The sequence below is a fragment of the Mus caroli genome, unplaced genomic scaffold (genome assembly GCF_978045245.1).
Source record: "Mus caroli unplaced genomic scaffold, Mus_caroli_1 scaffold_17, whole genome shotgun sequence".
Taxonomy (NCBI): domain Eukaryota; kingdom Metazoa; phylum Chordata; class Mammalia; order Rodentia; family Muridae; genus Mus; species Mus caroli.
Genome location: NW_028227272.1, coordinates 90,810,913 through 90,836,838, shown reverse-complemented (window position 1 = coordinate 90,836,838; position 25,926 = coordinate 90,810,913). Strand labels below are relative to the sequence as shown.

Genomic DNA, 25,926 nt, shown 5'->3' with positions numbered 1-25,926 from the left:
CTATGCCCAGAAGAGACTAGATTTAATTCGCAGAGACAAGAGGGAGTGAGGCTCTGGAAGATCACAGCCCTTTAACAAGTTTCTGTTCCAAGGGGAGGTGTGGCCTGATTTCTTGAGGCCAACAGCTTAAGGTTCTCTTAAAGTGACAGCCAGAGGGTCTGTAAGCTGACAGTCATTTTGCCCGATTCAAGTTTCCTGAAGACAGGGTGCTGTGTGTTTTAAACCTTCAATCCCAGGTGTCCCTTGGGCACACACAAATGCAACAACCATTGCCAGGCAGAGCTACCTTTCTGGGTTCTTAGTCATTGAAGAATAAAAATTACTGGCCTCTTGTAGGAACATGAACTTTTCACCACGGAGCCCAACCCCTCCCATCTGGGAGCAGTTCCCGGAATGTTCTTGAGAAAAACATTTCCTAGAACAACCACAGAATGTTCCAACGGGCCAGAGACATTGCCAAATGTAGGGCAAGACCCCTTGGTTTCCTGGAACAACCACAGAATGTTCCAACGGGCCAGGGACATTGCCCAATGTAGGGCATGACCCCTTGGTTAAGCAAACTTGTGGTTGTTAAACTTCCCCTATTTCCTCCCCATGCCCCCTCCCAGTTTGTGGTTTTTGCCTTTAAAAGCTTGTGAAAATTTTGAGTCGGGGTCGATTCTCCTCTACACCGTGCCTGGTGTATGAGTTTCGGCCCCAGCGCGCTGGTCTGTATTCTTGCTCATGTGGCTTTAATAAATCTGCCTCTTTAATTTTAAAATCGGTCTCTGAGTCCTTGTGGGTGAGCGTGACAGTCCCGAGGCTTGAGTGAAGGTCTCCCTTCGGGGGGTCTTTCATTTGGGGGCTTGTCCGGGATTTGCGCAACCACCCAGAGGTCCGAGACCCACTTCGAGGTAAGATTCTTTGTCTTGTCTTAGTCTGGTATTGGTGTTCTGTCTGAAAGTCTGGTGCGATCGCAGTTTCGGTTTTGTGGACGCTCTTTGAGACCGCGCTCTGAGGGGGACCGCGGGGTGGATAAAGATAGACGTATCTAGGTGTCCACCGTCCGTTCGCCCTGGGAGACGTCCCAGGAGGACAGGGGGAGGACCAGGGACGCCTGGTGGACCCCCACGGGAACAGTCAGGAGGCAGTTCTTCTCCTTGACGATCGGTGTCAGCGACCTCCTCCGAGGCCGTCTGACTCTTTTCAGTTTTTCTGGTCGACTCCGGGTTGGAGACGATTTTGGTTTCTCTTTTCTTTGTTGTTCGTGTCTGTGTCTATTGTGTGCATTGTCGAACTAAAAATGGGCCAGACAGTGACCACCCCGCTGTCTTTAACTCTTGATCATTGGAAAGAAATTAAAACTAGGGCTCATAATCTGTCAGTAGAGGTCCGAAAGGGGCCTTGGCAGACCTTCTGCACCTCTGAGTGGCCGACTTTCGGTGTCGGCTGGCCATCCGAGGGAACCTTTAATCTTTCTCTCATTTTTGCAGTCAGGCAGCGTGTTTTCCAGGAACAAACTGGCCATCCCGACCAGGTGCCGTACATCGTTGTCTGGCAGGATCTAGCCCAGTTCCCTCCTCCTTGGGTAAAACCCTGGGTCTCTGGGCTCCCTAAGACTATGGTTGCGGTCACTCAGGAGTCCAAAACTCCTCGACAGGAACCGTCAGCCCCTCCCAAGATCTATCCAGAGGTAGAAGACCTCATGTGGGGTGATGCTCTACCTCCCCCTTACCCCTTACCCCAGCCCTTACCACCAGTCCCCGAGGCACCTGAGCCCGCGGTCCCTCCTCAACCTTCTCCCGAAGGAAGCGAGGCAACTGGACCAGCGGTGGGGACCCGAAGCAGGCGAGGCCGCAGCCCAGAGGGGGCAACGGGGCCCAACTCCACCGTAGCCCTCCCACTCCGAAGTTATGTAGGCGGTCCACCTCTGGGCCCAAATGACCTCATTCCCCTCCAATATTGGCCATTTTCCTCAGCAGATCTTTACAACTGGAAAACTAACCATCCATCCTTTTCAGAAAATCCTACAGGTTTAACAGGACTCCTTGAGTCCCTTATGTTCTCCCACCAACCCACGTGGGATGATTGCCAGTAGCTTCTGCAGGTCCTCTTCACTACAGAGGAGAGGGAGAGAATCCTGTTAGAGGCCCGCAAGAATGTCCTTGGGCAGGATGGGACTCCCACCGGTCTCCCCAACCTCATAGATGCAGCTTTCCCACTGACTCGCCCCAATTGGGATTACAACACAGTGGAAGGTAGGGAGCGTCTCCTGGTCTATCGCCGGACTCTAGTGGCGGGTCTCAAAGGAGCCGCTCGACGGCCCACCAATTTGGCTAAGGTAAGAGAAGTCCTGCAGGGACCAATGGAGCCACCCTCTGTCTTTTTAGAACGCCTCATGGAGGCATACCGGAGATATACTCCGTTTGACCCTTCCTCGGAAGGACAGCAGGCGGCTGTAGCAATAACTTTTATTGGTCAATCGGCCCCTGACATTAAAAAGAAACTGCAGAGGCTAGAGGGACTCCAGGACTATACTCTACAGGACTTAGTAAAGGAGGCAGAAAAAGTGTATCACAAAAGGGAGACAGAGGAAGAGAAACAGGATAGAGAAAAGAGAGAAGTAGAGGAAAGGGAAAACCGGCGTGACTGCCTACAAGAAAGAAACTTAACCAGAATTTTGGCCGCAGTGGTAGGTAATAAAAAGTCAGGAACTGGACAGTCAGGGTACCTGGGCAACGGGGCCAAAAGACCGCCGGGAGAAAAAAAATTCTCACTTGAAAAGGACCAATGTGCCTATTGCAAAGAGAAGGGACATTGGGTTAGAGATTGCCCCAAGAAAAAAACGAAAGAACTAAAGGTACTGAGCCTAGAAGAAGACTAGGGGAGTCGAGGCCCGGTCCCCCTCCCCGAGCCTAGGGTAACCCTTTCAGTGGAGGGGACTCCTGTCAACTTTTTAATAGACACCGGAGCGGAACATTCAGTCTTAACCAAACCACTGGGAAAATTAAAAGATAAAAAGACCATGGTACTAGGAGCCACTGGTAACAAATTTTACCCCTGGACCACCAAGCGCGTTCTAGAAATTGGAAAGAGCCAAGTGACTCATTCTTTCCTGGTGATCCCTGAGTGCCCTGCTCCCCTCTTGGGACGGGACTTATTGACTAAACTTAAGGCTCAAGTACAGTTTACCCCCAAGGGGTCAGAAGTTACTTGGGGAGAGACACCGGTAGCTTGTCTGGTTCTAAATCTAGAAGAAGAATATCGCCTCCATGAACAAGATCATAAGCAATTATTGCCAGCCCCCGAATGGTTGTCTGAGTTTCCTGAAGTATGGGCTGAGCAAGCAGGGATAGGACTAGCCAGGCAAGTTCCCCCGGTTGTGGTAGAATTAAAGGCAGGTGCCTCCCCCATATCCATAAAACAATATCCTATGAGCAAGGGGGCAAAAGAGGGCATCCGACCACACATTCAGAGACTCCTAAACCAAGGAATCTTGGTACCTTGTCAATCTCCATGGAACACCCCTCTCCTGCCAGTACGAAAGCCTGGGACTAATGACTATCGACCAGTACAGGATCTGAGAGAGGTCAATAAAAGAGTACAGGACATACACCCAACTGTTCCAAACCCTTACAACTTACTAAGCTCTCTCCCGCCGGATCGAGCCTGGTACACTGTCTTAGATTTGAAAGATGCTTTCTTCTGCCCCCAGTTACACCCTAATAGCCAAGCCCTGTTTGCCTTCGAATGGAGAGACCCAGAAGGAGGATATACAGGCCAACTAACCTGGACTAGACTGCCTCAGGGGTTCAAGAACTCCCCTACCCTCTTTGATGAAGCACTCCACTCCGACCTTGCACCTTTCAGGGCACAGAACCCTCAGATTTCTCTTTTACAGTATGTAGATGACTTACTGGTTGCAGCCTCTACTCAGGAACTATGCCTTGATGGAACCAAGAAGCTCCTGAATGAACTGGGTGAGTTGGGGTATCGGGTATCGGCTAAGAAGGCCCAGCTATGTCCCACCGAAGTAACCTACCTAGGGTACACTCTGCGAGAAAGAAAGCGGTGGCTTACTGAGGCCCAAAAAAAGACTGTGATGCTGATCCCGACCCCCACCACCCCGCGCCAAGTACGTGAGTTTCTGGGAACGGTGGGTTTTTGTAGACTCTGGATACCGGGGGTTCGCAATACTGGCGGCCCCTCTGTATCTGCTTACTAAGGAAAAAGCTCCTTTCACATGGACTGAAGAACATCAAGAGGCTTTTGACAGTATAAAAACAGCCCTGCTTACAGCCCCTGCTCTGGCTTTGCCGGACTTAACCAAGCCTTTTACTCTATATGTTGATGAGCGGGCTGGCGTGGCCCATGGGGTCTTAACTCAGACTCTGGGACCATGGAAATGACCTGTAGCTTATCTGTCTAAAAAACTAGACCCAGTCGCCAGCGGTTGGCCTTCCTGCCTAAAAGCCATCGCAGCAGTGGCCCTGCTTGTCAAAGATGCTGATAAACTCACCATGGGCCAACAAGTGACTGTAACTGCCCCCCACGCCCTAGAGAGCATTATAAGGCAGCCCCCTGACAGATGGATGACTAATGCCCGGATGACCCATTACCAGAGCCTGTTGCTAAATGACCGAGTGACCTTTGCCCCACCGGCCATTCTCAACCCCGCCACCCTACTCCCTTTGACGGATAACTCTACCCCTGCACACCACTGTGCTGACATCCTGGCCGAAGAAACTGGAACGATAAAGGACCTGACTGACCAACCTTGGCCAGGGGTGCCTAATTGGTACACAGACGGTAGTAGTTTTGTGGTCGAAGGAAAAAGAAGAGTGGGGGCGGTGGTGGTGGACCACAAACAGGTAATCTGGGCAAGTGGTCTTCCAGAAGGAACGTCAGCTCAGAGGGCAGAACTCCTGGCGTTAATCCAGGCCCTGCGGCTGGCAGAAGGTAAGGCTGTCAACATCTATACTGATAGCCGCTATGCTTTCGCCACAGCCCACATTCATGGAGCCATCTACAGGCAAAGGGGGCTGCTCACTTCCGCGGGCAAAGATATAAAAAACAAAGAAGAAATTCTTGCCCTCCTAGAGGCTATACATCTGCCCAAGAAAGTGGCTATTATCCACTGCCTGGGCCATCAGAATGGACAAGACCCCATAACCAAAGGAAACCAGAGGGCTGATATGGCAGCTAAACAAGCAGCCCAGGGAGTAAAGGTCATGGTAGAACAAAAAGGATTGCTACCAGACCCCTCCCCTCCTATTAGTCCTAATTATACTTATTCTGATGAGGATTTCAGGATCTTAGAGACTATGGTTTGCTGCAAGCAGGCTCGGGAGTTTCACTTCCAGGGACTAGCACAAACAACAGATGGGCGTATCATCCTGCCCACAGAAGAGGGAACAAAGTACGTACAAAAGTTACATCAACTGACCCATTTAGGGCCTGACAAACTGTCACAATTGATCAAAACTTCTAATTATTATATCTTAAAGCTAAAATCTGTAGTCAAAAAAGTAACTGAAGCCTGCACAGCCTGTGCTCTCACTAATGCAACCCGGCCTTGCATCGAACAAGGAAAACGCCAGCGGGGGGACCGACCAGGAGTCTACTGGGAAGTGGACTTTACTGAAATTAAACCAGGACTGTATGGTAACAAATATATACTAGTATTCATAGATACCTTCTCTGGGTGGGTAGAAGCCTTCCCCACTAAAGTTGAGACCGCTCAGGTGGTGGCCAAGAAGATTCTCGAAGAAATCCTGCCGCGGTTCGGAATCCCTAAGGTAATTGGTTCGGACAATGGGCCTGCATTCGTTGCCCAGGTAAGTCAGGGACTGGCCTCATACCTGGGGACTGATTGGAAACTACATTGTGCATATAGACCCCAGAGTTCAACACAGGTAGAAAGAATGAATAGGACCCTAAAAGAGACCTTGACTAAATTGTCCATTGAGACCGGTGGTAAGGACTGGGTGACCCTCCTTCCTTTTGCGCTCCTCCGAGCCCGGAACACGCCTGAATGTTTCGGACTCACCCCTTATGAGATCTTATATGGGGGACCACCCCCCTTGACCAGGTCTAATGGGATATTAGATCCCAACATCGACCCTTCCTTACCTTCTACTTTGTTTGCTCACCTAAAGGCCCTAGAGGTTGTCAGAACCCAGATTTGGGACCAGATCAAAGAGACCTACGCTCCAGGGGACACCACAGTACCCCACAAGTTCCAGATCGGAGACTCAGTCCTTGTCAGACGACACCGTGCTGGTACACTTGAGCCCCGGTGGAAAGGACCCTTTCTAGTGCTACTGACGACCCCTACAGCAGTAAAAGTGGATGGAATCGCCGCTTGGATCCATGCCTCCCACGTCAAGAGAGCCGCCAGTTAAGATAAAAAAACCCAACAAAATGATTGGATGGTGGCTACTACTGATAATCCTCTTAAGCTATGCCTGCTGCGCAGAGATGGCCCTCCCAAATCTTAATCCTCACACTCCATTTCACCAAACTTGGGAGGTGCATAATGAAGAAGATGACATTGTATGGTCAATTACTGACACACATCCCCTCTGGACTTGGTGGCCTGATCTCACACCTGACATCTGTAAGTTAGCAGCTGGATCTCCCACTTGGGACCTCCCAGATCACACCAACCGCAATAGCCCACCCCCTGAAAAAAATTGTGTCCCGAGTGGAATCGGGAGCTCATATGGCTGTTCGGGGCAGTTCTACCGTGCTAACCTTAGGGCGGCAGATTTCTATGTTTGCCCTGGTCAGGGTCAACCCAAAAGGCTGCGGGTGACGTGTGGAGGACCAGAAAGTCTGTACTGTCGAAAATGGGGATGTGAAACAACAGGAGATGCCTACTGGAATCCTACCTCTTCCTGGGACTTGATCACGGTAAAACGGGGCAGTAACCATGATGGGTCAAACCAAGGAGAAAGGGACCCCTCTAAGTATCCAGAAAATGGGTGTGCTCTTAAAAACAGCCCCTCAGGACCATGCAAAGGTCAATATTGTAACCCCCTACGCATAAGGTTCACTGAAAAAGGGAAACAAGATCATCAGAGTTGGCTTAAGGGAAATAGATGGGGCTGGAGAGTGCACACTACATCACAAGATCCTGGGTTCATTTTTAAAATCAAATTGACAATAAAAGAAGTAATAGTGGTACCTATGGGGCCTAACAAGGTCCTTATAGAACAGGGTCTCCCAGTCAGACCCATACCTCCACAGGTCCTTATACAGGGTTTCCCAGTCAGACCCAAACCTCCACAGGTCCCTATACAGGGTCTCCCAGTCAGACCCACACCCCCACCAGTCAGACCCAACCCTCCAACAGTCAGACCCAAACCTCCGACCCCAATGACAGCCCTTATCATGGGTCCCTCTAATATTGTCACTCAAATTCCCACCGCCACCTTACAAAACACCCTAACTGTAGCCCCAACCTACCCCACAACAGGACAGAGAATGTTTAATTTAGTAAAAAGTGCTTTTTATGCCATTAATGAAACAAATCCCGATGCCACTGAAGATTGCTGGCTGTGCTTGTCCGCGGCCCCCCCTTATTATGAAGGGATTACCTTTAATGGAGATTTCAATATAACCAGCCACCATGCCTCCTGTTCATGGGGGACAGAAAAAAAATTGACACTGTCTGAAGTATCGGCAATAACCCCAGGTCTCTGTATAGGTACTCTCCCCCCGACCCACAGACATTTATGTAACCAAACTCGATCTGTGCCCAAAACAGAACCTAATACTTATCTTGTGCCGACTCCAGTTGGCTGGTGGGCCTGTAATTCAGGGCTCACCCCCTGTGTATCTACCAAGGTCTTTGATCCTTCCCATGATTACTGTGTTATGATTCAACTGCTGCCTCGAGTGTATTATCATCCTGCTTCTAGCCTAGAGGAAATGTATGCTAGTACGAGATTTAAGAGAGAACCTATTACTCTAACCCTAGCCACCTTTTTAGGTATAGGTATGGCGGCGAGAGTGGGAACAGGAGTATCAGCCTTAGTTGAAGGAAGACAGGGAATCCAATCTTTAAGAGATGCGGTTAACGAAGAGCTAGAGATGGTAGAAAAGTCAATTAATGCCTTAGAAAAATCCTTGACTTCCCTGTCCGAAGTGGTGTTACAAAATAGAAGAGGACTAGATTTACTGTTCCTCAAAGAAGGAGGACTCTGTGCAGCCCTAAAAGAAGAATGCTGTTTCTATGCAGATCACACTGGAATAGTTAGAGATTCTATGCAGAAGCTGAGAGAAAGACTTGAGCGGGGCAAGCGAGAAAGAGAGGGCAGACAAGGATGGTTTGAAAGTTGGTTTAATAAGTCTCCATGGCTCACCACCCTTCTCTCGACTATAGCTGGACCCTTAATAATTCTTATGCTCTTGCTTATTTTTGGGCCGTGTGTTATTAATAGATTAGTGGCTTTTGTAAAAGAAAGGGTAAGTGCTGTACAGGTAATGGTTCTGCGGCAGCAGTACCGGGTCCTACAAGAAGCTGAAGAATCGCTCCAAGATTAGAGCTACTTACAAGAAGAAGTGGGGAATGAAGAATAAAAATTACTGGCCTCTTGTAGGAACATGAACTTTTCACCATGGAGCCCAACCCCTCCCATCTGGGAACAGTTCCTGGAATGTTCTTGAGAAAAACATTTCCTAGAACAACCACAGAATGTTCCAACGGGCCAGGGACATTGCCAAATGTAGGGCAAGACCCCTTGGTTTCCTGGAACAACCACAGAATGTTCCAACGGGCCAGGGACATTGCCCAATGTAGGGCATGACCCCTTGGTTAAGCAAACTTGTGGTTGTTAAACTTCCCCTATCTCCTCCCCATGCCCCCTCCCAGTCTGTGGTTTTTGCCTTTAAAAGCTTGTGAAAAATTTGAGTCGGGGTCGATTCTCCTCTACACCGTGCCTGGTGTATGAGTTTCGGCCCCAGCGCGCTGGTCTGTATTCTTGCTCATGTGGCTTTAATAAATCTGCCTCTTTAATTTTAAAATCGGTCTCTGAGTCCTTGTGGGTGAGCGTGGCAGTCCCGAGGCTTGAGTGAAGGTCTCCCTTCGGGGGTCTTTCAGTCATCAGGTTAGAAACCGGGACTGGAGAGCACTGGCTGCTCTTCCGGAGGTCCTGAGTCCAATTCTCAGCAACCACATGGTGGCTCACAACCATCTGTAATGGGATCCGATGCCCTCTTCTGATGTGTCTGAAGACAGCTACAGTGTACTCATAATAAAATAAATCTTAAAAGAAAAACCCAGATTAGAAACTGGGCTTTTCACCTGTCCTGAAATTAATGTTTAAAATTAATTAAATGTATTAGTGCGTGTGTGTGTGAATGCAGACATGTGTATGCCACAATCCATGAGTGGAGACCTGAGGACAACCTTCAGGCTTTGGCTCCCTCCATCTACTTCAGAAGACCCACAGGCCTTTGTGGCAAGCACTTTAAATTCTAAGCCATCCTTGATTGAGCAAATCTTTCTCTTTCTTTCTTTCTTTCTTTCTTTCTTTCTTTCTTTCTTTCTTTCTTTCTTTCTTTCTTTCTTTCTTTCTTTCTCTCTCTCTCTCTCTCTCTCTCTCTCTCTCTCTCTCTCTCTCTCTCTCTCTCTCTTTTTTTGGTTTTTTGAGACAGGGTTTCCTCTGTGTAGCCCTGGCTGTCCTGGAACTCACTCTGTAGACCAGGCTGGCCTCGAACTTAGAAATCCACCTGCCTCCGCCTCCCGAGTGCTGGGATTAAAGGCGTGCACCACCACCGCCCGGCTGATTGAGCAATTCTCAAGGTGGTTGTTGTCACTAGGCTCCGGAGATGACTCACAGGCTGTTTGAACTCATGGGATATTAGTCAGATGTAATATTTATCATTTACATTTAACTAATATTTGTATACCTAAAGACATAGGAGGTGGGAGCTGAGGTAAAAACCTGCTAGCTTTTGAAGGTAATTTTATTTTCTTAATTACATACAAAATATCTATTTACAAGTCTGCTCCTACAACTAACCTGCTAGCTCTTTAGAAAATCTCTTTCTATCTGTGTTATTCTACTGAGCTAGTCTGCCTTTCTCTTGAACTCCTCCAAACCCAAGAGGGCTCCTTAGCTCTCTCCTAGAATCCTATTCTGTGTCCTGCCAGCTGCTTCTCTGTTGTTCCTGCAAGCCCAGAAAGAAAATGCCTAACTCATGAACCCAGAGCTCCTTCCAAGCCAAAGGAGAGAGCTCTCAAAGGTCCAATAGCTATAAAGTCATCTCTAGCTCCTCCCCCCACCCCTTGGCAGGCTGAACCATGTCACCATCATGGTGGGGGCTCCAAGCCAAGTCAGCAGGTGCTGAACCATTTCACCTTTACAGTGGGGTAGCTCAAGGCCATCCAGCTGACTTTGTTTGGGGTCATAGAGCAAAGACCACAAGACTCCACTGAGGAATTTGTCTTAAAATATGCCGGGATTTTCCATTCTTTAGCATTCTTGTCCGCGGAGGCTTTTAGGAGCACACCCAAACTGCATCTCTACTGCACACACCTAACTGCATCTGACGACTGCAATCATCTCTTTCTAAGCTTGTATATTTTGCTAACAATTGGGTTTTCTATACACCGTAATCAAATATCAAACCAAATCAAATTAATAATAATAATAATATAAAAAGTTAGGGTCCTCTAGGGGGAACAGAACCGACAGGACCAGTCTCTGTTTGTCAAAAGGGGTTTTCCTTTTTTGTGTTTTTTTAAGATTTACTTATTTATTATATGTGAGTACACTGTAGCTGTCTTCAGACACATTAGAAGAGGGCGTCGGATCCTATTACAGATGGTTGTGAGCCACCATGTGGCTGCTGGGATTTGAACTCAGGACCTCCAGAAGAGCAGTCAGTGCTCTTAACCGCTGAGCCATCTCTCCAGCCCCCCAAAAGGGGATTTCTTAGTGGCTTACAGTCTGTGCTCCAGGGAGTTGTTCTCTCCATGAAACTGGATGTCTTCTAGGATCTACACTGGAATCACAATGAAGTGAGTGCTAGTTACACTGAAGAAGCGCCTCAGCATGGATACATGTGCCAGTGAGGGTGAGGGCAGACAGACAAAAAGCAAGCGCTTGTGTCTGTGTCCTTTAATGTAGGCCGCCCCCAGAAGTTGTGGCCCAGATTTAGGGTGGATCTTCCCACCTCAAATGATCCAATCATGGAAATCCTTACAGGTGCACCCAGCTGCTTGGGTTTAAGTTGATTCCCAATGGGTCAAGTTGACGACGTTAGCCGTTACAGATAGCATGAGGTCTGTGTTATTTACTGATGTTTGAGCGTGATTATACACTTGTAACAAGTGTGCCTTCATGAATGGAGTGAGTGAGGTTCATTGCACCTTGTAGAGGAAATGAGTGGACACTGGCTGGCCTGTGCCCTCTCTTAGCCACCCTGACAGAGCCACTGGATAGTTTGTAAGAACCCATCTGCACTTGCCCTTGTGGAAAAGAATGAGGGTACGTTATCATCTGAATCCCAAGACCGCATTGTACTTGATTGTGTTGCAAGGTTCATCCCCAGAGAGTGCACATGGTCAATCTCGTTTACAGCTGAGAGGATGGAACTGGGCCTTACTGTTTGCTTGGTTTCAACCCTTTCATAATATGGGACCTTGGGGTCTAGGTAGAGCCAGCAGTGCTGACTTATGTCTGCTTCAGAATGGCTAAGGAACTGATATCCTCTTTCTAGCATCCTGGACATGAAAGTGAAAGAGGAAAAACTGAACTCTTCCTGAACTCAAGTCCTCTAGTCCTCTTACCCCTCCCATCCAGAGACTGTTCCCGGAACACGCCTGAACTTCTCACCCCAGAGTACGTTCCTGAACTTTTCAACTCAGAGTTCGATCCCCTCCCAACTGAGGACTGTTCCAGGAACATATCTGAGATAAGGGTTTCCTGGAGCAGCCTCAAGAACATTGTTGAGATAAGACCAACCTCGGAATGTTCCAATTAATCAAGTACATTGCCAAAATATAGGACACGACCCTTGGTTACGAAAAGCCCCTTGGAAAGTCCCTTGAAATAACCCTTGGCAGAACCCCTTAGTGACGCACATTTGTACTTTCCCTGCCCTGCTCCCCCCTTGCCCTTCTCCTATAAAAGCCTGTGAAAAATTTGGGCCGGTTGTCGAATCTCCTCTGCACCTTGTTTGGTGTATGAGTTTCGACCCCAGAGCCTCTGGTCCATGTGCTTGCTTGTTGCTGCTTTATAAAATCTTACTCTCTACATCCTGAGTTCGGTCTCAGTGTCTTCTTGGGTGCGCGGCTGTCCCGGGGCTTGAGTGAGTGTCTCCCTTTGGGAGTCTTAGAGTCTTTCAAAAGAACTTAGTGGGGAAACCCCCACTCAGTTCGATGCGCACCCAAGAATCACAAACAGACGACCATCTTGATGTAAAAGCATGAGGTAGTTTAATGACGGAGCTCTGGGCCGACATGTATCTCCCGCACAAGACAGAGGAGTCGACCACATGGTGGAGCCATAATGGTGGAGCTCCGGGTTGAAATGTATCTCACACAGGAGACAGTGGTTTCGACCCCGAGGCTTGGAAGCTAGGGGTTTTTATAGAAAAGGGGTGGGGCTGGGGGAGGAATTGGCCCAGTTTCACATGATTGGTCCATTTAAACATCAATAGACTGTCAGAAGGGTGGGAGATAGGGAGGCCCCAGGCCAGTCAGGATGTGTAAAGATGGGCCTGCCCGGGCATGTCCTGGCCTGTTCTGCTATTTTCTCAGCCCCAGGTTTTAAAGCTCACAAACAACTCTTTGGGCTATTTGACATACATTACATGAATCACAGATCTCAAGTTTTATTTCCTTTCAGACACTGAGGGGCTGGCTTCTGCTGACTCCTGGACCTTTATCCCTGAGGTTTTTAAAGGAATTCCTGGGGAAATTAGAGTTTGGGGGCTTGCCACAATAGGGGGTCCATATTCTGGGGGGTACTAAGATGAGTCAGTTTGGGCCGATTGGTCATATGACCTTAGGTGATTGTTTTCTAGGGCTATAAAAGGATCAGTGTGCTCCCAGGAAGACTTGGTTTTGCAACCCCCACTGATCACAATGGTGTTTGCCTGGTTCCTTGTAGGTCAGGGAGCCATCAGCTGGGAGTACTGCAGCCTGGCAGAGTAATGCATAGATGAAGCTCCATCTCTTCATCAATAAGCCTGCAACCCCAGAGCCATGTTCCCAACAGGAGTAGTGAGTCACCCACCCCCATAACTTCTAAATGTAATATTTTATAGAACTCTACCTGGAAGGTGTGTTGGGTCTAAGAGGATAGACTGGCCATGAGCTCCTGGGGCCTGGTCTTTCTTAATTCCAATACCCAGAGTCCTGGCTCATGGGACTTTGGGGCTTTTCCATGAGAAGACAAAAAGGCAAAATACGACATCCATAATTATAGGGCTCATATCAGTCTTCTCTTCAGAGAATCAGGGAACCTGATAATGAACCTAGATTAGATCTGTGTGATTGTGTTATTTACGGCAAAAAGTTGTTTCTAGTTGTGCTATGGCTCAGCCTTAGCACACCCCTTTAATCCCTCTGCTGGAATGCAGGCATGTCCTTAGTACACACCTTTAATCTCAAACAATGAAGATAAAGTTGGTTTGTAGAAGGAAACATCTATGTTTGGAAGTGATATCTAATTGAGTGGCAGACAAAGTGACGAATCAGAGAAAGATTTGACAGAATAGGATACACCCAACTCTCAGGAGATGAGAGAGGAAAGAGAAGCTACTTAAGGGCAAGACAGACAGTACAGAAGACAAGAGTACAGTCCAGGATACAGTAGAGTAGAGAGGGAGAGTGACAGACGCAGCGCAGAGAGGGAGAAGGAGGAGGTTTTTACCTGGGGAGTTTTAACAGAGACGGGCTGAAGAGAAAACAAGCTAGACACAGGTAAAGACAGAACGAGCAAGAGAATGGGAAGGAGCCAGAAGATTAGGAACGATTTCTAGACTCAGTTTGAGACCAAGCAGAGCAAATTCAGAAGCCAAGAGAAAAGCCAGGTGAATCAGTCAGCCTGGAGAGGAGTTTGAGCCAGAATAGCTGATTTGAACCAGCTAGCTAGAGTTCAGAAATCAAGAAAGGGTGAGCTTATTCAGCAGTAAGTCTCAGAGGCTGAAAACGTTCTAGGCCTAGATTAGATTGTACGGAGGCTGGATAGACCCTTCCAGGACTAGGCCTAGGTTAGCAGACAGAGGCAGTAAAAGCCTTGGAGGTGGCAATTTCTACAAGAGAATGAAAGTGACTTTTGCAGTGATCCACCATTCATTGTATTCCGTAGCCTTTGTCAGCAAGGTGTGGTGAATCCCTGGGATGACGATGGTAACCTTGACTATGGCAGGAGCAGCTACGAGCACCGGGTGTGGACCTTTCCCAGACTGTGGGTCAAGATCCACTTTACCCATACAAGGTCTCCAGGCTAGATCTTGTGGGCAGGCTCAGGTGACAATCCAAATCTAGGAATTAGCCCTTGGAGGACTGTCTTGGTGACCTTTGAGGCTGTTTGTATTTGGAGAGTTGTCTTAGTCCGTGAAGGGCCCAGCTTAACATTACAAACTCCATTTTACTTTCAGACTCCATTTTAGGATTAAGTTGCCCTCCGAATGAACTCAGCTACTGGAAAAAAACCCATCTTGTTCTAGGAGCCATGTCACCCTGGTAACAATTACAATTCCTGGGCAAACAGCCACTCCTCACGTAGCAACAACCAATCAGTTCTTTAGGAGAAAGTACCTAATGTCTAAAGTAGATTGATTAAGCTAGCAACCATGGTTTGTGCCAAGCTGGAATCATTACTAGCCAATAGAAGCAAATGTCAAATCAATAGCCAAGCAAATGTCAGTCAGTCATGTAACTCCCAAACTGCCAAGTCCCTCCCCTGCTACCATGATAAATAGGCAAAGCTTGTGCCAGCTCAGCACTTTCCACACCTTCTACTGTGCCGGAGAAGATGGAGGGTCTGAGCTCAAGCTTGAATAAAGACTGCTTTTGTATATGAGTTGGACTCCTGGTAGTCTGTGGGGAACCTCACGATCAGGGCATCACAGTCAGGGTCGCATTGCTATGGACAGACACATGACCAAGGCAACACTTATAAAGGCAAACATTTAACTGGGGCTGGCTTACAGTTTTGGAGGTTCAGTCCATTATCATCACGGCAGGAAGCACAACGGCATCCTGCAGGCAGACTGAGTGCTGGAGGGGCCAAGAGTTCATCTTGACCTGAAGGCAGTCAGGATGAAGAGATGGTCTCTTCTGCACTGGGCAGCAGAGCTTAAGCACTAGGAGCCCTCAATGCCCACCTCAAACCCTCTCCCCCCCCCCCCCCCCCCAGTGATACACTTCCTCCAACAAGGCCATTCCTATTCTAACAAGGCCACATCTCCCAAGTGTCTGTCATTCCCTGTGGGCCAAGCATTTAAAACACATGAGTCTATGGGGGTGAAGATGGGGGAGGGCGACCTATTCAAACTACAATAGGCATTCACCTATCCAGAGAAGGTATTGGTGAAAACTAACAAATACTACAGAGTGTGGGGTGGTTGGGAACAGTTCCTGGTCCAAAGTCAATCTATCAGCATCTTTTGTTGGCATGGCTATAGCAGCAGCTGCCCCCAAAACAAGCAGGCCAACTGGCAGAGACAGAAGCAAGTCTTTTGGATAGGTAATGCACTGGCCTCTTACAGGTTCCAGTGCCTGGGCTTTTCCAGTTAGGGAGAGGGACAATTGGCCAGGAATTTAACAGATTACTTCCTACCTTTAATACTGTTAGACTGGGCTCCTGGGTGCTCATTGGGATGGAATCCGAACCCTATCAGTTCCTGCCCTTCACTCTTTTGATCTGGGCAATTATTTTTCCAGTGTTCTTTTTTTGTTGTTGTTGTTTTGTTTTGTTTTCGAGACAGGGTTTCTCTGTATAGCCCTGGCTGTCCCGGAACTCACTCTGTAGACCAGGCTGGCCTCGAACTCAGAAATCCACCTGCCTCTGCCTCCCAAGTGCTGGGATTAAAGGCGTGCATGCCACCAGCTGGGCTCCAGTGTTCTTTTTGTTTACAGTAAGCACACTGGTCCTCCTCTAGTCTATTCCTCTCCTGATGACTCAGGCTTCCCCTCTCTGGGAGCTCTTTTCTTGCTCTCCCTGAGTGTTGCCATTACTGTTTAGGTCAATCTTTTGGTCTGTTTTTTCTTCTACAAGCAGTGGTTCTCAACCTGTGGGTCACAAACCTTTAGGAGTGGAACAGTTGTTTTATAGAGTCCCCTAAAATCATCAGAAAACACAGATATTTACACTGCGATTATAACAGTAACAAAATTACAGTTATGCGGGGTGGTGGTGGTGCACGCCTTTAATCCCAGCATTTGGGAGGCAGGTGGATTTCTGAGTTTGAGGCCAGCCTAGTCTACAGAGCGCTTTCCAGGACAGCCAGGGCTATACAGAGAAACCCTGTCTCGAAAAACCAAACAAAAAACCAACCAACCAAACAAAAAATTACAGTTATAAAGTAGCAACAAAATAATTTTAGGGTTGGGGGGTCACTACGACGTGAGGAACTCTATTAAAGGGTGGCAGCATTGAGAAATGTTCTACTGAGTCACAGTTACTGTAAATAACAAATCATTGGTTGGAAGAAAGACATAACCCATGAAAGGTGGAGAGTGGGAACCTTCAGGCCTTGGACCCACCAGAGGTGCCTCCTTGAGAGGAAGATGGAGGCTGCCTCTGTTTCAGGGAAATTCCTCCTGGAGCTGCCAGAGCCAGAGCCACTCTGGGTGTGTGGAGGGAAGAGGGGGGGTCTGAAGAAGAAGAGACTAACTCCTACCCCCATCCTGGGTGTTATGGTTATATAAAGATAAACAGATAAGCCCGGCGTGGTGGCGCACGCCTTTAATCCCAGCGCTTGGGAGGCAGAGGCAGGCGGATTTCTGAGTTCGAGGCCAGCCTGGTCTACAAAGTGAGTGCCAGGACAGCCAGGGCTACACAGAGAAACCCTGTCTCGAAAAAACCAAAAAAAAAAAAAAAAAAAGATAAACAGATACTAAGATATGTTCTATAGGGGTGTGGTGAGGTATGGGGGAAGGGGTACCTCGGTGGGCTCACGCCAAAACATCCCTTCACCCCGAGGGATCAGCCACATGACGGTATAGCATAGAATAGAGTTCATTTAGGGCATGGGGAGGGGATAGTAGAGGCAGAGAAAGGCAGAGAGGGGGAGAGAGTAGAGAAGTAGAGGCTGGCCATGACCATGTGGAGGGGGTGGGGGTGGGGAAGGGAATGGGGAGAGAAGGGGCGAGAGGTAAGAGAGTAAAGAACAAGAGAGGAGAGAGGAGGGGCAAACAGCCCCTTTTATAATGGGCCAGGACTACCAGGTTGATGCCAGGTAACTGTGGGAAGGAACATACTTGGCTGCTGCCAGGAACTGTGGCAGTGGAGTTAAGACAGAATACCAACACTGGGAACTATATCCACCTTCCTGTGCACACAGGAGAGTGAGATTGCTGCTCCTGCACTTAGGGCAAGGGGAGGCCCCCCCGACCCCCCAGAATCCAGGCAAGGAGGAGTGGCACTGTCCCAGGGAGCCCGAGCAAGGAGTAGGACAGAGGGGACAAAGTTAGTCAGAGCCAGGAACGAGCATGCTGGAAGGAGATAAAGAAGGAGTTTCTAGGTGGTGATGGAGGGGAGAGGGAGTCCAAGGTAGAAGACTACATGCCCCCTAGTAAGGCAAGTGGCACTGTGTCCTCATCCCTGGGTGTGGCCATGGGCTAAGACGGGGCATACAGAGAGGGCTGTCAATTTCTTCCCACAGGGCTGAGAGAACAGGTGGAGGTTTTAGGTTTCTCTGGTCAAGCCAAAAGGATTTGGTCCCTAACAAGAGGCTATGGGTCTTGAGCCAGGAAGGTGGGTCTTGCCCAGAGAAAGCCAGTGCTCAGTATATCCACGGTGGCTCACCAAGCCCTCCCAGAAGCCTTTCAGCACCTCAACAGTATCTGGGTATTTCTCTCTCCCCTTCATTTTTAGCTATGTTTCCTCAACAAACAGAACTGAGAGAAACATACAGAGACAGAAGGACACACGACAATAAAGACGGTTGGGTTTGGGGTGGAAGCTGAGAGAACTCACTTCAGAGAGAGAGGCTTGGAATGAAAGAAGCTTTGTTCTCTGCATGTGCAGGGAGGCAGCCAGCTCAGGAGCTGGACCCTGTCCCCAGACTATACACCGTTTTTAAAGGATAGGAACACAAAGTGAGGGAGAGCAGAGTGGCTGTTGCATCGACAAATCATGTTTTGACACAAGGCGTTAAACAAGGAAGTTAATTTTGGTGACTAGGTCATATCCAGATCATGTGGTTTCAGGGTCCTCAGGCAGCATTTGTATCCAGGTCCCCTCCTGGACTCTGACCTAAAGTCTATAGCAATAAAGGAACAAAGGAGCGGGCAAACGGCCCACAGTCGATTAATCAAGACAGGCAGCACATTTACGACTTGTGTGCCTGAGTCAGATAGCAGGATGAGGGAAACTTCCCTCTGCACGTCCTTCACTGGTTAGCAGGCAAACGTGAAACATCTGAAGAAGAAGGTTGGGAGCCTGCGAATATGATCTCACCTTTTTTTGTTCCTGCTGCCAGGTAGACTTTGTTCCTGAGATGGCTGGACTCAGGAAACTATCTCCTAACAGAGACAAGCAGAAGTGACCATCATACACTGAGACCAGGGACTCCAATGACAGCTCATGCAGATCCCAGAGGAATTTGGGCTTTGTCCCGCCTTCCTGAGGTGTCCTGTGCAGAAGGTGTCATTAAACAGGCTCACTTTCTGTAGCGTCCTGTTTAGGGCAGAAATGTTGGGAGCTTATGGATCTATAGGAACAGAGAAGTCCCTATGGTATATACCCCATAGGAACTATATTTTCCAGGGCATCTAAGGCCCCCTGGTGTCCTGGTGTGTCAATGTTTGGAATCTTGCTGCTACCTCTAGAATGTTGGAGGTAAGTCCACCAGAGAACATACGCACTCCTTTTTACTTTTTTAAGATGTATTTATTTTATTTATATGAGTACACTGTAGCTGTCTTCAGAAACACTAGAAGAGGGCATTGGGTCCTATGACAGATGAGGTTTTTTTTTGCCCTCACTGCCGAGAAGAACGTTAGGACAAGCAGTATGAAGCAGAGTTACAGTTTATGACACAGATTAAGCACGGGGGTTAATACAAAGAGAGGCACTACGGGAAAGTCTAATACAACTGTGGGGAATGGGCTTCTCAAGGGAGAGTTGCATCTGTGGACCCTGTGGCTCTCTCAGTTACATTGTTTTTTTGTTTTGTTTTTGGTTTTTCCGAGACAGGGTTTCTCTGTGTAGCCTTGGCTGTCCTGGAACTCACTTTGTAGACCAGGCTGGCCTTGAACTCAGAAATCCGCCTGCCTCTGCCTCCCAAGTGCTGGGACTAAAGGCGTGCGCCACCACACCCGGCTAAAGCTTAAAACTTAAGAAGAAGCTTTGTGCTTGTTGACTTGATTTTCTTCTGACTTTCCTTTTGTGAACAGAACTGTTCCCATGGCTCCCGGAAGTGTGTAGCTAGGTTTTAGACACAGTATCAACAGGTTGAAACTCAAGGTTACAAATCTTCTGACCCCAAGTGAGCACAGTATGGAAGTAAGAAGAAAGGAAAATGGAAAGGATGTGATTGCTCCTATGTATGGTAGACGAGGAGGTTTATCATCATCATCATCATCATTATTATTATTATTGAGATAGGGTTTCTCTGTGTAGCCCTGGCTGTCTTAGAACTCACTCTGTAGACCAGGCTGTTCTCAGACTCTCAGAGATCTGCTTGTCTCTGCCTTCTGAGGGCTGGGATTAAATGTCTGCTCCACAACGCCCGGCAGGAGGTTTATTACAGATAAAAGGGACATCTTAATCAGAGGCAGGGGCTTCCGGAAGAGCCTAGAGTGGACATGATTCTGAGCCATGTGAGAGGAGGGAGGACTCAGGAAGGAGAGGAGAGAGAAGGGAGCAGGGTGTAATACCCAGGATGTCCGAAAGAGGAGCAGTAACCAAGATGGTTGGATTCTCTAGGGATGAGCAGCCAGTCACCTGGACTAGAGAAGTTTAGGGGACGAGGGAGGGTATGCAGACCAAAGAATTCTGGGAGAACCTGGGAGCCAAGTTCACTTTGATATGTTAAGAAGGCATCTCAACCGTTTGACCCAGGATGTGAGACATAACACGCTTCCTTTGCTATGTGTGAGCTGTCTTTAGAAACATATATTATCTCTGCAGATATGTGGCTTTTTACCAGTGGTATTGAGTGGTATTCCTTGACACTCATCAAGGAAGGCAACTGGCTCCCAGGTTCAGTGGATTTGCCCCATTCTACTTCATTTCCTTCTGTGCCTCTGGAAGGCCTCCTCTGTGCTGTGGCCCCAGCTTTGGCGGGTTTCCAGGAAGTCAGAGATGGGTGGGGTGGCCCAAGAAACCAGAACTTACCAGCTTTCGCTGTAGCTGATGCCTCCTTCCTGTTCCGCTTTCTCGGAGCTGAGGTTGGGAGTGCAGAGCTCTAAAGTCTGAGAGAGTTAGGTTTCAGTTCCTGGCTCTGCTCTGAGCCTTGGCTCTGCTGCCTTAGAAATGTTAACAGGACAGTAAGAAACCTTGCCTGTGAGGCGGGCCCGGTAGGAGGGAATCTCTTCTTGCCTGCACACACAGCCTTCACTCACACCAATGCCCTTGAAGGTCTTTGTCTCCTAAACGCTGGGTCGTTAGAAGAACACCAAGAGTGTTGCTATTTGTGCCTGTTACCCTCGGCCAGCCCCTGCCAAAACACTGCTTGTCTCAGTGTAGTGGTTCTTTGGGAGGAATGGAACTAGCTTCAATGTGGGTATTGAAACTCGTTCAAGAAAATATCAACCCGAGGCACCGAGAGCCTGGAGATGTGGCTGGGTTGGCAGAGGGCTGGCTTAGCCCTGGGCTTGAGCTCCTTCCTATACAGAGTGGTCATGAGAGAATCATTGCACACAGCTGTGATCCCCACATGTAAAAGGTGGAGGCAGGAAGACAGATGACTCTGTATCAAAAACAAAACAAAACAGACAAAACAAAACCAAGAAGCTGAGGAATGGTCGTCTGCCAGGACAGAGCATGCTGTGAAAGCCAGTCAAGCTCAGTTAGCCCGAGCCCTCACGCCACCCTTCAAGCCTTTGCTGCAGGGAACATCTGCATGCACATCTTCTTTGTGATGCTTTTTTAAAAAAATCCCCCTTGGATAAGTCTATCCAGGAGGAACACGGTAATAAATATAGATTAAGTTGTAGTAGGTGTTTGCACAAATCATAAAGTTCTTTTAGATACCTGTTAGGTCGCAGGTCCTCCATTTGTTTAGAAATCAGCTCAAACTAGACTATAGGGTTTATGGTGGCTAGAAAAAAGCCAGCGTTCCTCAGGAACTTGTGAAATGGGCTTTTCATCCCCCCAAAGAGGCCCTCCCCAAGCTGTGCACTCCCTTTGTAAAGCCCCATGCTTGGTCTTCCCTGAGGTCTTACAGCCCCCTCCCCGCTCCCCGCCCCTCACACCTCTCTCTCCTCTAGACACTTCCAAATGCCTCTGGATAGTCCCTCCCCTCCCCCCCCAAAAAAACCCTCCCACAAAACAAAACACACCTTTCCCCTAATGGAGCAGTCACGTGGGCAGTTTCTCTACTGCACCCCATTGCATAGCATATGGTATCAAGAAGGGAAAAGGTGCTTGTCTTAGGATTTCTACTGTTATGATGAAACGTCATGACCAAAAAGCAAGTTGAAAAAGAAAGTGTTTATCTGGCTCACGATTCCATATCACTGCTCATCATCAAAGCAAGTCAAGGACCAGGACTCAAACTGGGCAGGAGCTGACTGGGGGGTGGGAGGAGGGAGGCTGACGGGGGCGGGGGCTGATGGAGGGGCGGGGCTGACGGAGGCAGAGGCCACAGATGGTGCTGCTCACAGGCTTGCTCCTCATGGATTGCTCAGCTCTGCTTTTTTGCTGGGCCCTCCTCCGTCAATTGCTAATAGAGAAAATACCCTACAGCTAGATTTTTTTTTAATTATTTATTTTATATATGTGAGTACACTGTAGCTATCTTCAGACACACCAGAAGATGGCTTTAGATCCCATCACAGATGAACTCAGAGCTCTTAACTGCTGAGCCATGCCTCCAGCACCTACAGCTAGATCTTAAGGTATTTCCTCCTCTCAGATGATTTTGACTTTAACAAGTTGACATAAAACCAGCCAGCACAGTGCTAAATTTGTAAGCAGACATCAGAGTTGATATTCATGGTCTAATAGAAACTGATGATATAAAGAACATATTGGTTTTTGTTTTTCTTCTTATATTTATTGCATCTGTACATATGTGTATGTACATGCACATATGTGTGTGGGGAGTCCCACTATTGCCCACATATGAGGTCAGATGACAGCTTTGGGGAGTCAGCTCTTTCCTTCCCCCACCTGAGTGCTAGGGAGTGATCTCAAGCTACTGTGCTTGACAGCAAGCTACTTTCCCGGTGGAGCGCTTTCGGTGGCCCTGGGGTTCCCGTTTCTTAGCGTGTACACATGTTTTGCCTGCATGTACATCAGATGTGTACAGTGCTCAGAGAATGGACTCAGATCCACTGGAACTGTAATTACAACCATTTGTAAGCAACCACAAGCGTGCTGGGAATTGAACTTAGGTCCTCTGCAAGGGCAGCAAGCTCTCTTAATGGCTGAGGTCTTCACACTTACTCTCTGCCTCAGCCTCACAAAAGCTGGGGGGGGGGGTTACAAGTAAGGCCTCAGGCTCCCCCTTCCCCTCTCCCCTTTCCTTTGAGACAGGCCTCACCTTAGTCCAAGGTGGTCTGAGGATGTAGCTCAAGCTGGCAGTGATCCTCCTGCCGTAGACTCTACAGGCATGAACCCGACACCTATTTTTTGTTTTAAGTTTTGACTGTGATGAGACACTGATTATTAAGCAAAGTAAGTCTATTTTATTTCCTCATGCTTTAAAGGTTATATACCTCTGAGTATAAGCAAGTGGGAGTCGCAGAACTTACGATGTTATAGTCTTTAATGGCCTAAATTTACAAATGTTTCTACTTTGAGGATCTTTCTTTGCACATAGTTCCTGTGTAACTTCTAACAGATTTTTGTGTGACTACCCACATATCTGTATGCATTTTTTTTTCTTGCAGAAGAAAGCATTTAATTGGGGCTGGCGTACAGTGTCAGAGTTAGCTCATGACCATCATGGTGGGAAGCAGCAGACACGGCACATAAGCAGTAGAGAGTGTTGCACGCTAATCCACAGGCAGCAGGTTGACAGAGAGCCTGTATGGATTTTTTAAAATATAATTTTCAGCCCTTATTTAGAGAGATCAGAGGTCCTAAGAGCCTTAGTGCTATGTTGAGACCAAGGGCAGAAATTACATTTTTACTGTATAGAAGAAGTAAGATTTAAAAGAGGACTGAGCCGGGCGGTGGTGGCTCACGCCTTTAATCCCAGCACTTGGGAGGCAGAGGCAGGCGGATTTCTGAGTTCGAGGCCAGCCTGGTCTACAGCGTGAGTTCCAGGACAGCCAGGGCTACACAGAGAAACCCTGTCTCGAAAAACCAAAAAAAAATATATATATATATATAAAAGAGGACTGGCAAGGGCGGGAGAGATGGCTCAGTGGTTAGGAACACTGCTCTTCCAGAGGTCCTGCGTTCAATTCCTAGCAACCACATGGTGGCTCACAACCATCTGTAAAGTGATCAGATGCCTTCTTCTCGTATGTCTGAAGACAGCTACAATGTGCTTATATGCATATAAGTAAATAATTCTTTAAAAAAAAAAAGGCTGTCAAAATGGCAGGTGGGTAAAAGCACTTGTGATCAAGCCTGATGACTGGGTTTTCAATCCCAAGAACCTACATGATGAAAGGGAACTGAATTCCTACACACACACACACACACACACACACACACACACACAAATTTAAAAACAGCTCACTTCAAAGCCAGAACAAACCCAGAGAACAGTACTGCCTGCCTCGTGAAGCCTGGAGACTGGACAACACTCTAGGCTCTTGCCTAAAGTGTGTCACCAAGCAGGCAGGTCTGGAAGGCACACAGTACTCACTGGCAGAGTTAGACGTGGCTTCCAGCCAGGACCTAAGTAAGCTAGCTGGCAGAGGGCAATGAGTCTTGGGAATGTGAGCTCCGATGACGCTGGCCAGAAGGATCGTTTTAATGCACAGCAGTGTCAGCAGAATGGTAAAGAGATCTGAGGGAGAAGGGAGCCAAGGGAAACCGCCAGTCAGCGGTCAGCGCACTGTCTCTGTAAGACTTGAAGGGAGTAGAGCACCTGCGGCTGTAGCCAAGCATACAGGAATTTTATCCAGCAACTCAGCTGCTCTGGCAAAGGACATCCAAACACCTAGGTCCGTGTGACCTGGCTGGAATGAAGATTAGTCACACGGTCACATAACTTTAATGCTGGGACACAGACACGCCCTTAGTACAGGGATACAGACACGCCCTTAGTGCATACTTTTAATCCTTAACAATGAACATAAAGTTACTTTGTAGAAGGTAGCAGCCATGTTCGAAAGTGATGTCTAATTGAGAGGTAGACAAAGTGACAAATCAGAGAAAGATTTGACAGAATGAGTCAGAGACAAGATATGCCCAATTCTCCCAAGAACAATACAGGCGGGAGAAGCGAGGCCATGGGGTGGGAGAGCAGTGGGGGAGGGGTGGAGACAGTTTTATCAGGAGAGTTTTACACAGATGGGTTGCAGAGAGAGCAAGCTAGACACAGGGGAAGACAGAACAGGCCAGAGAACAAGAAGCCAGAAGATTAGAACAGATTGCAAGGTTAGTTTGAGGCCAAGCAGAGCAATTCAGTCAGAAGCCAAGAGAAGCCAGTTTGAATCAGTCAGCTTGGAGAGGAGTTTGAGCCAGAACAGCTGAGTTGAACCAGCCAGCCAGAGTTCAGGAAGAGCTAGGAAGGGTGAGCTTACTCAGCAGTGAGCCTCCACGAAGAGAACTACATCTGGAGAATGCAGGTCACATTTACGTATAACTGTCAGAGTCTGAAAACCGCCCAGTTCTTATGCCACTGAACAGTGCAAATTTGATTACACTGGGCAAGACTTCAACACACCTACAGAGTCCAGGCTGGCCTTGAACTTGCTACGTAACCAGGCTGATGCTCTGATTCACATGCCTCCCCTTCCTGAGTACTGCAGTTACAGGTGGGAATTACACACTCTGTGGGTACCCAGCAAGCACTCTGATGTGTTCGAATGGCGGGTCGCGTCTCAACAGCATGCTAGGCCAAGACAGTTCCACATAGAAGAGGTTTTACTGGGAGGGAGAGACAAGGTGGTGGCAGAAAGAGAAAAGAGGGAGAGAGACAGAGGGGCGTTCTCCTTATTTGTATGGAAAATGATATAATGCAGGTAAAGGTGGGAGGTGAACCAAGTGGATGCTGGGAATATGGTGCCTGTTGCCTTGGCAACCAGTCTGAGGGTTGCAGGTCGTGCTGTCGCCTATGTGATGTCATAAGTTTGGTAGGTCCTGATGCCAACATGTTCTACTGCCACAGATGTATCCCACACTAGTCTATTACTGTTATTGCTTTTTAAAGTTTCAAAGTACAGTATAAAACAGCACAGAGCTGTTGGTGTAACATGGTAAAAATAGCAATTTTCACAACCTTTAAAAAAAGCCAACTTTTTAACTCCTTTAAATTGTGTGTGTGCGTGTGTGTGTGTGTGTGTGTGTGTGTGTGTGTGAGAGAGAGAGAGAGAGAGAGAGAGAGAGAGAGAGAGAGAGAGAGAGAGAGAGAGACCACACTACTTTCAGGAGTTGATCTTCCCTTCAACCACATGGAATCTGGAGT

General features: G+C 48.1%; 2 protein-coding genes across 2 annotated transcripts; both read left to right on the top strand.

The window, feature by feature from the left end:
• The first annotated feature begins 1,282 nt into the window (after positions 1-1,282).
• LOC147000687 (uncharacterized) lies at positions 1,283-3,335 on the top strand. Its single transcript, XM_085832233.1, is given in 2 exon segments — positions 1,283-3,160; positions 3,234-3,335. Coding segments are annotated over 2 exon segments (1,980 nt in total).
• Positions 3,336-4,586: 1,251 nt separating this feature from the next.
• On the top strand, positions 4,587-8,741 carry LOC147000686 (uncharacterized). The gene is made up of 3 exons (XM_085832232.1): positions 4,587-4,938; positions 5,500-5,750; positions 6,096-8,741. The coding sequence occupies exons 1-3, from the start codon at positions 4,587-4,589 to the stop codon at positions 6,381-6,383; spliced, it is 891 nt and encodes a 296-aa protein (XP_085688358.1). The 3' UTR covers positions 6,384-8,741.
• Positions 8,742-25,926: the final 17,185 nt, after the last annotated feature.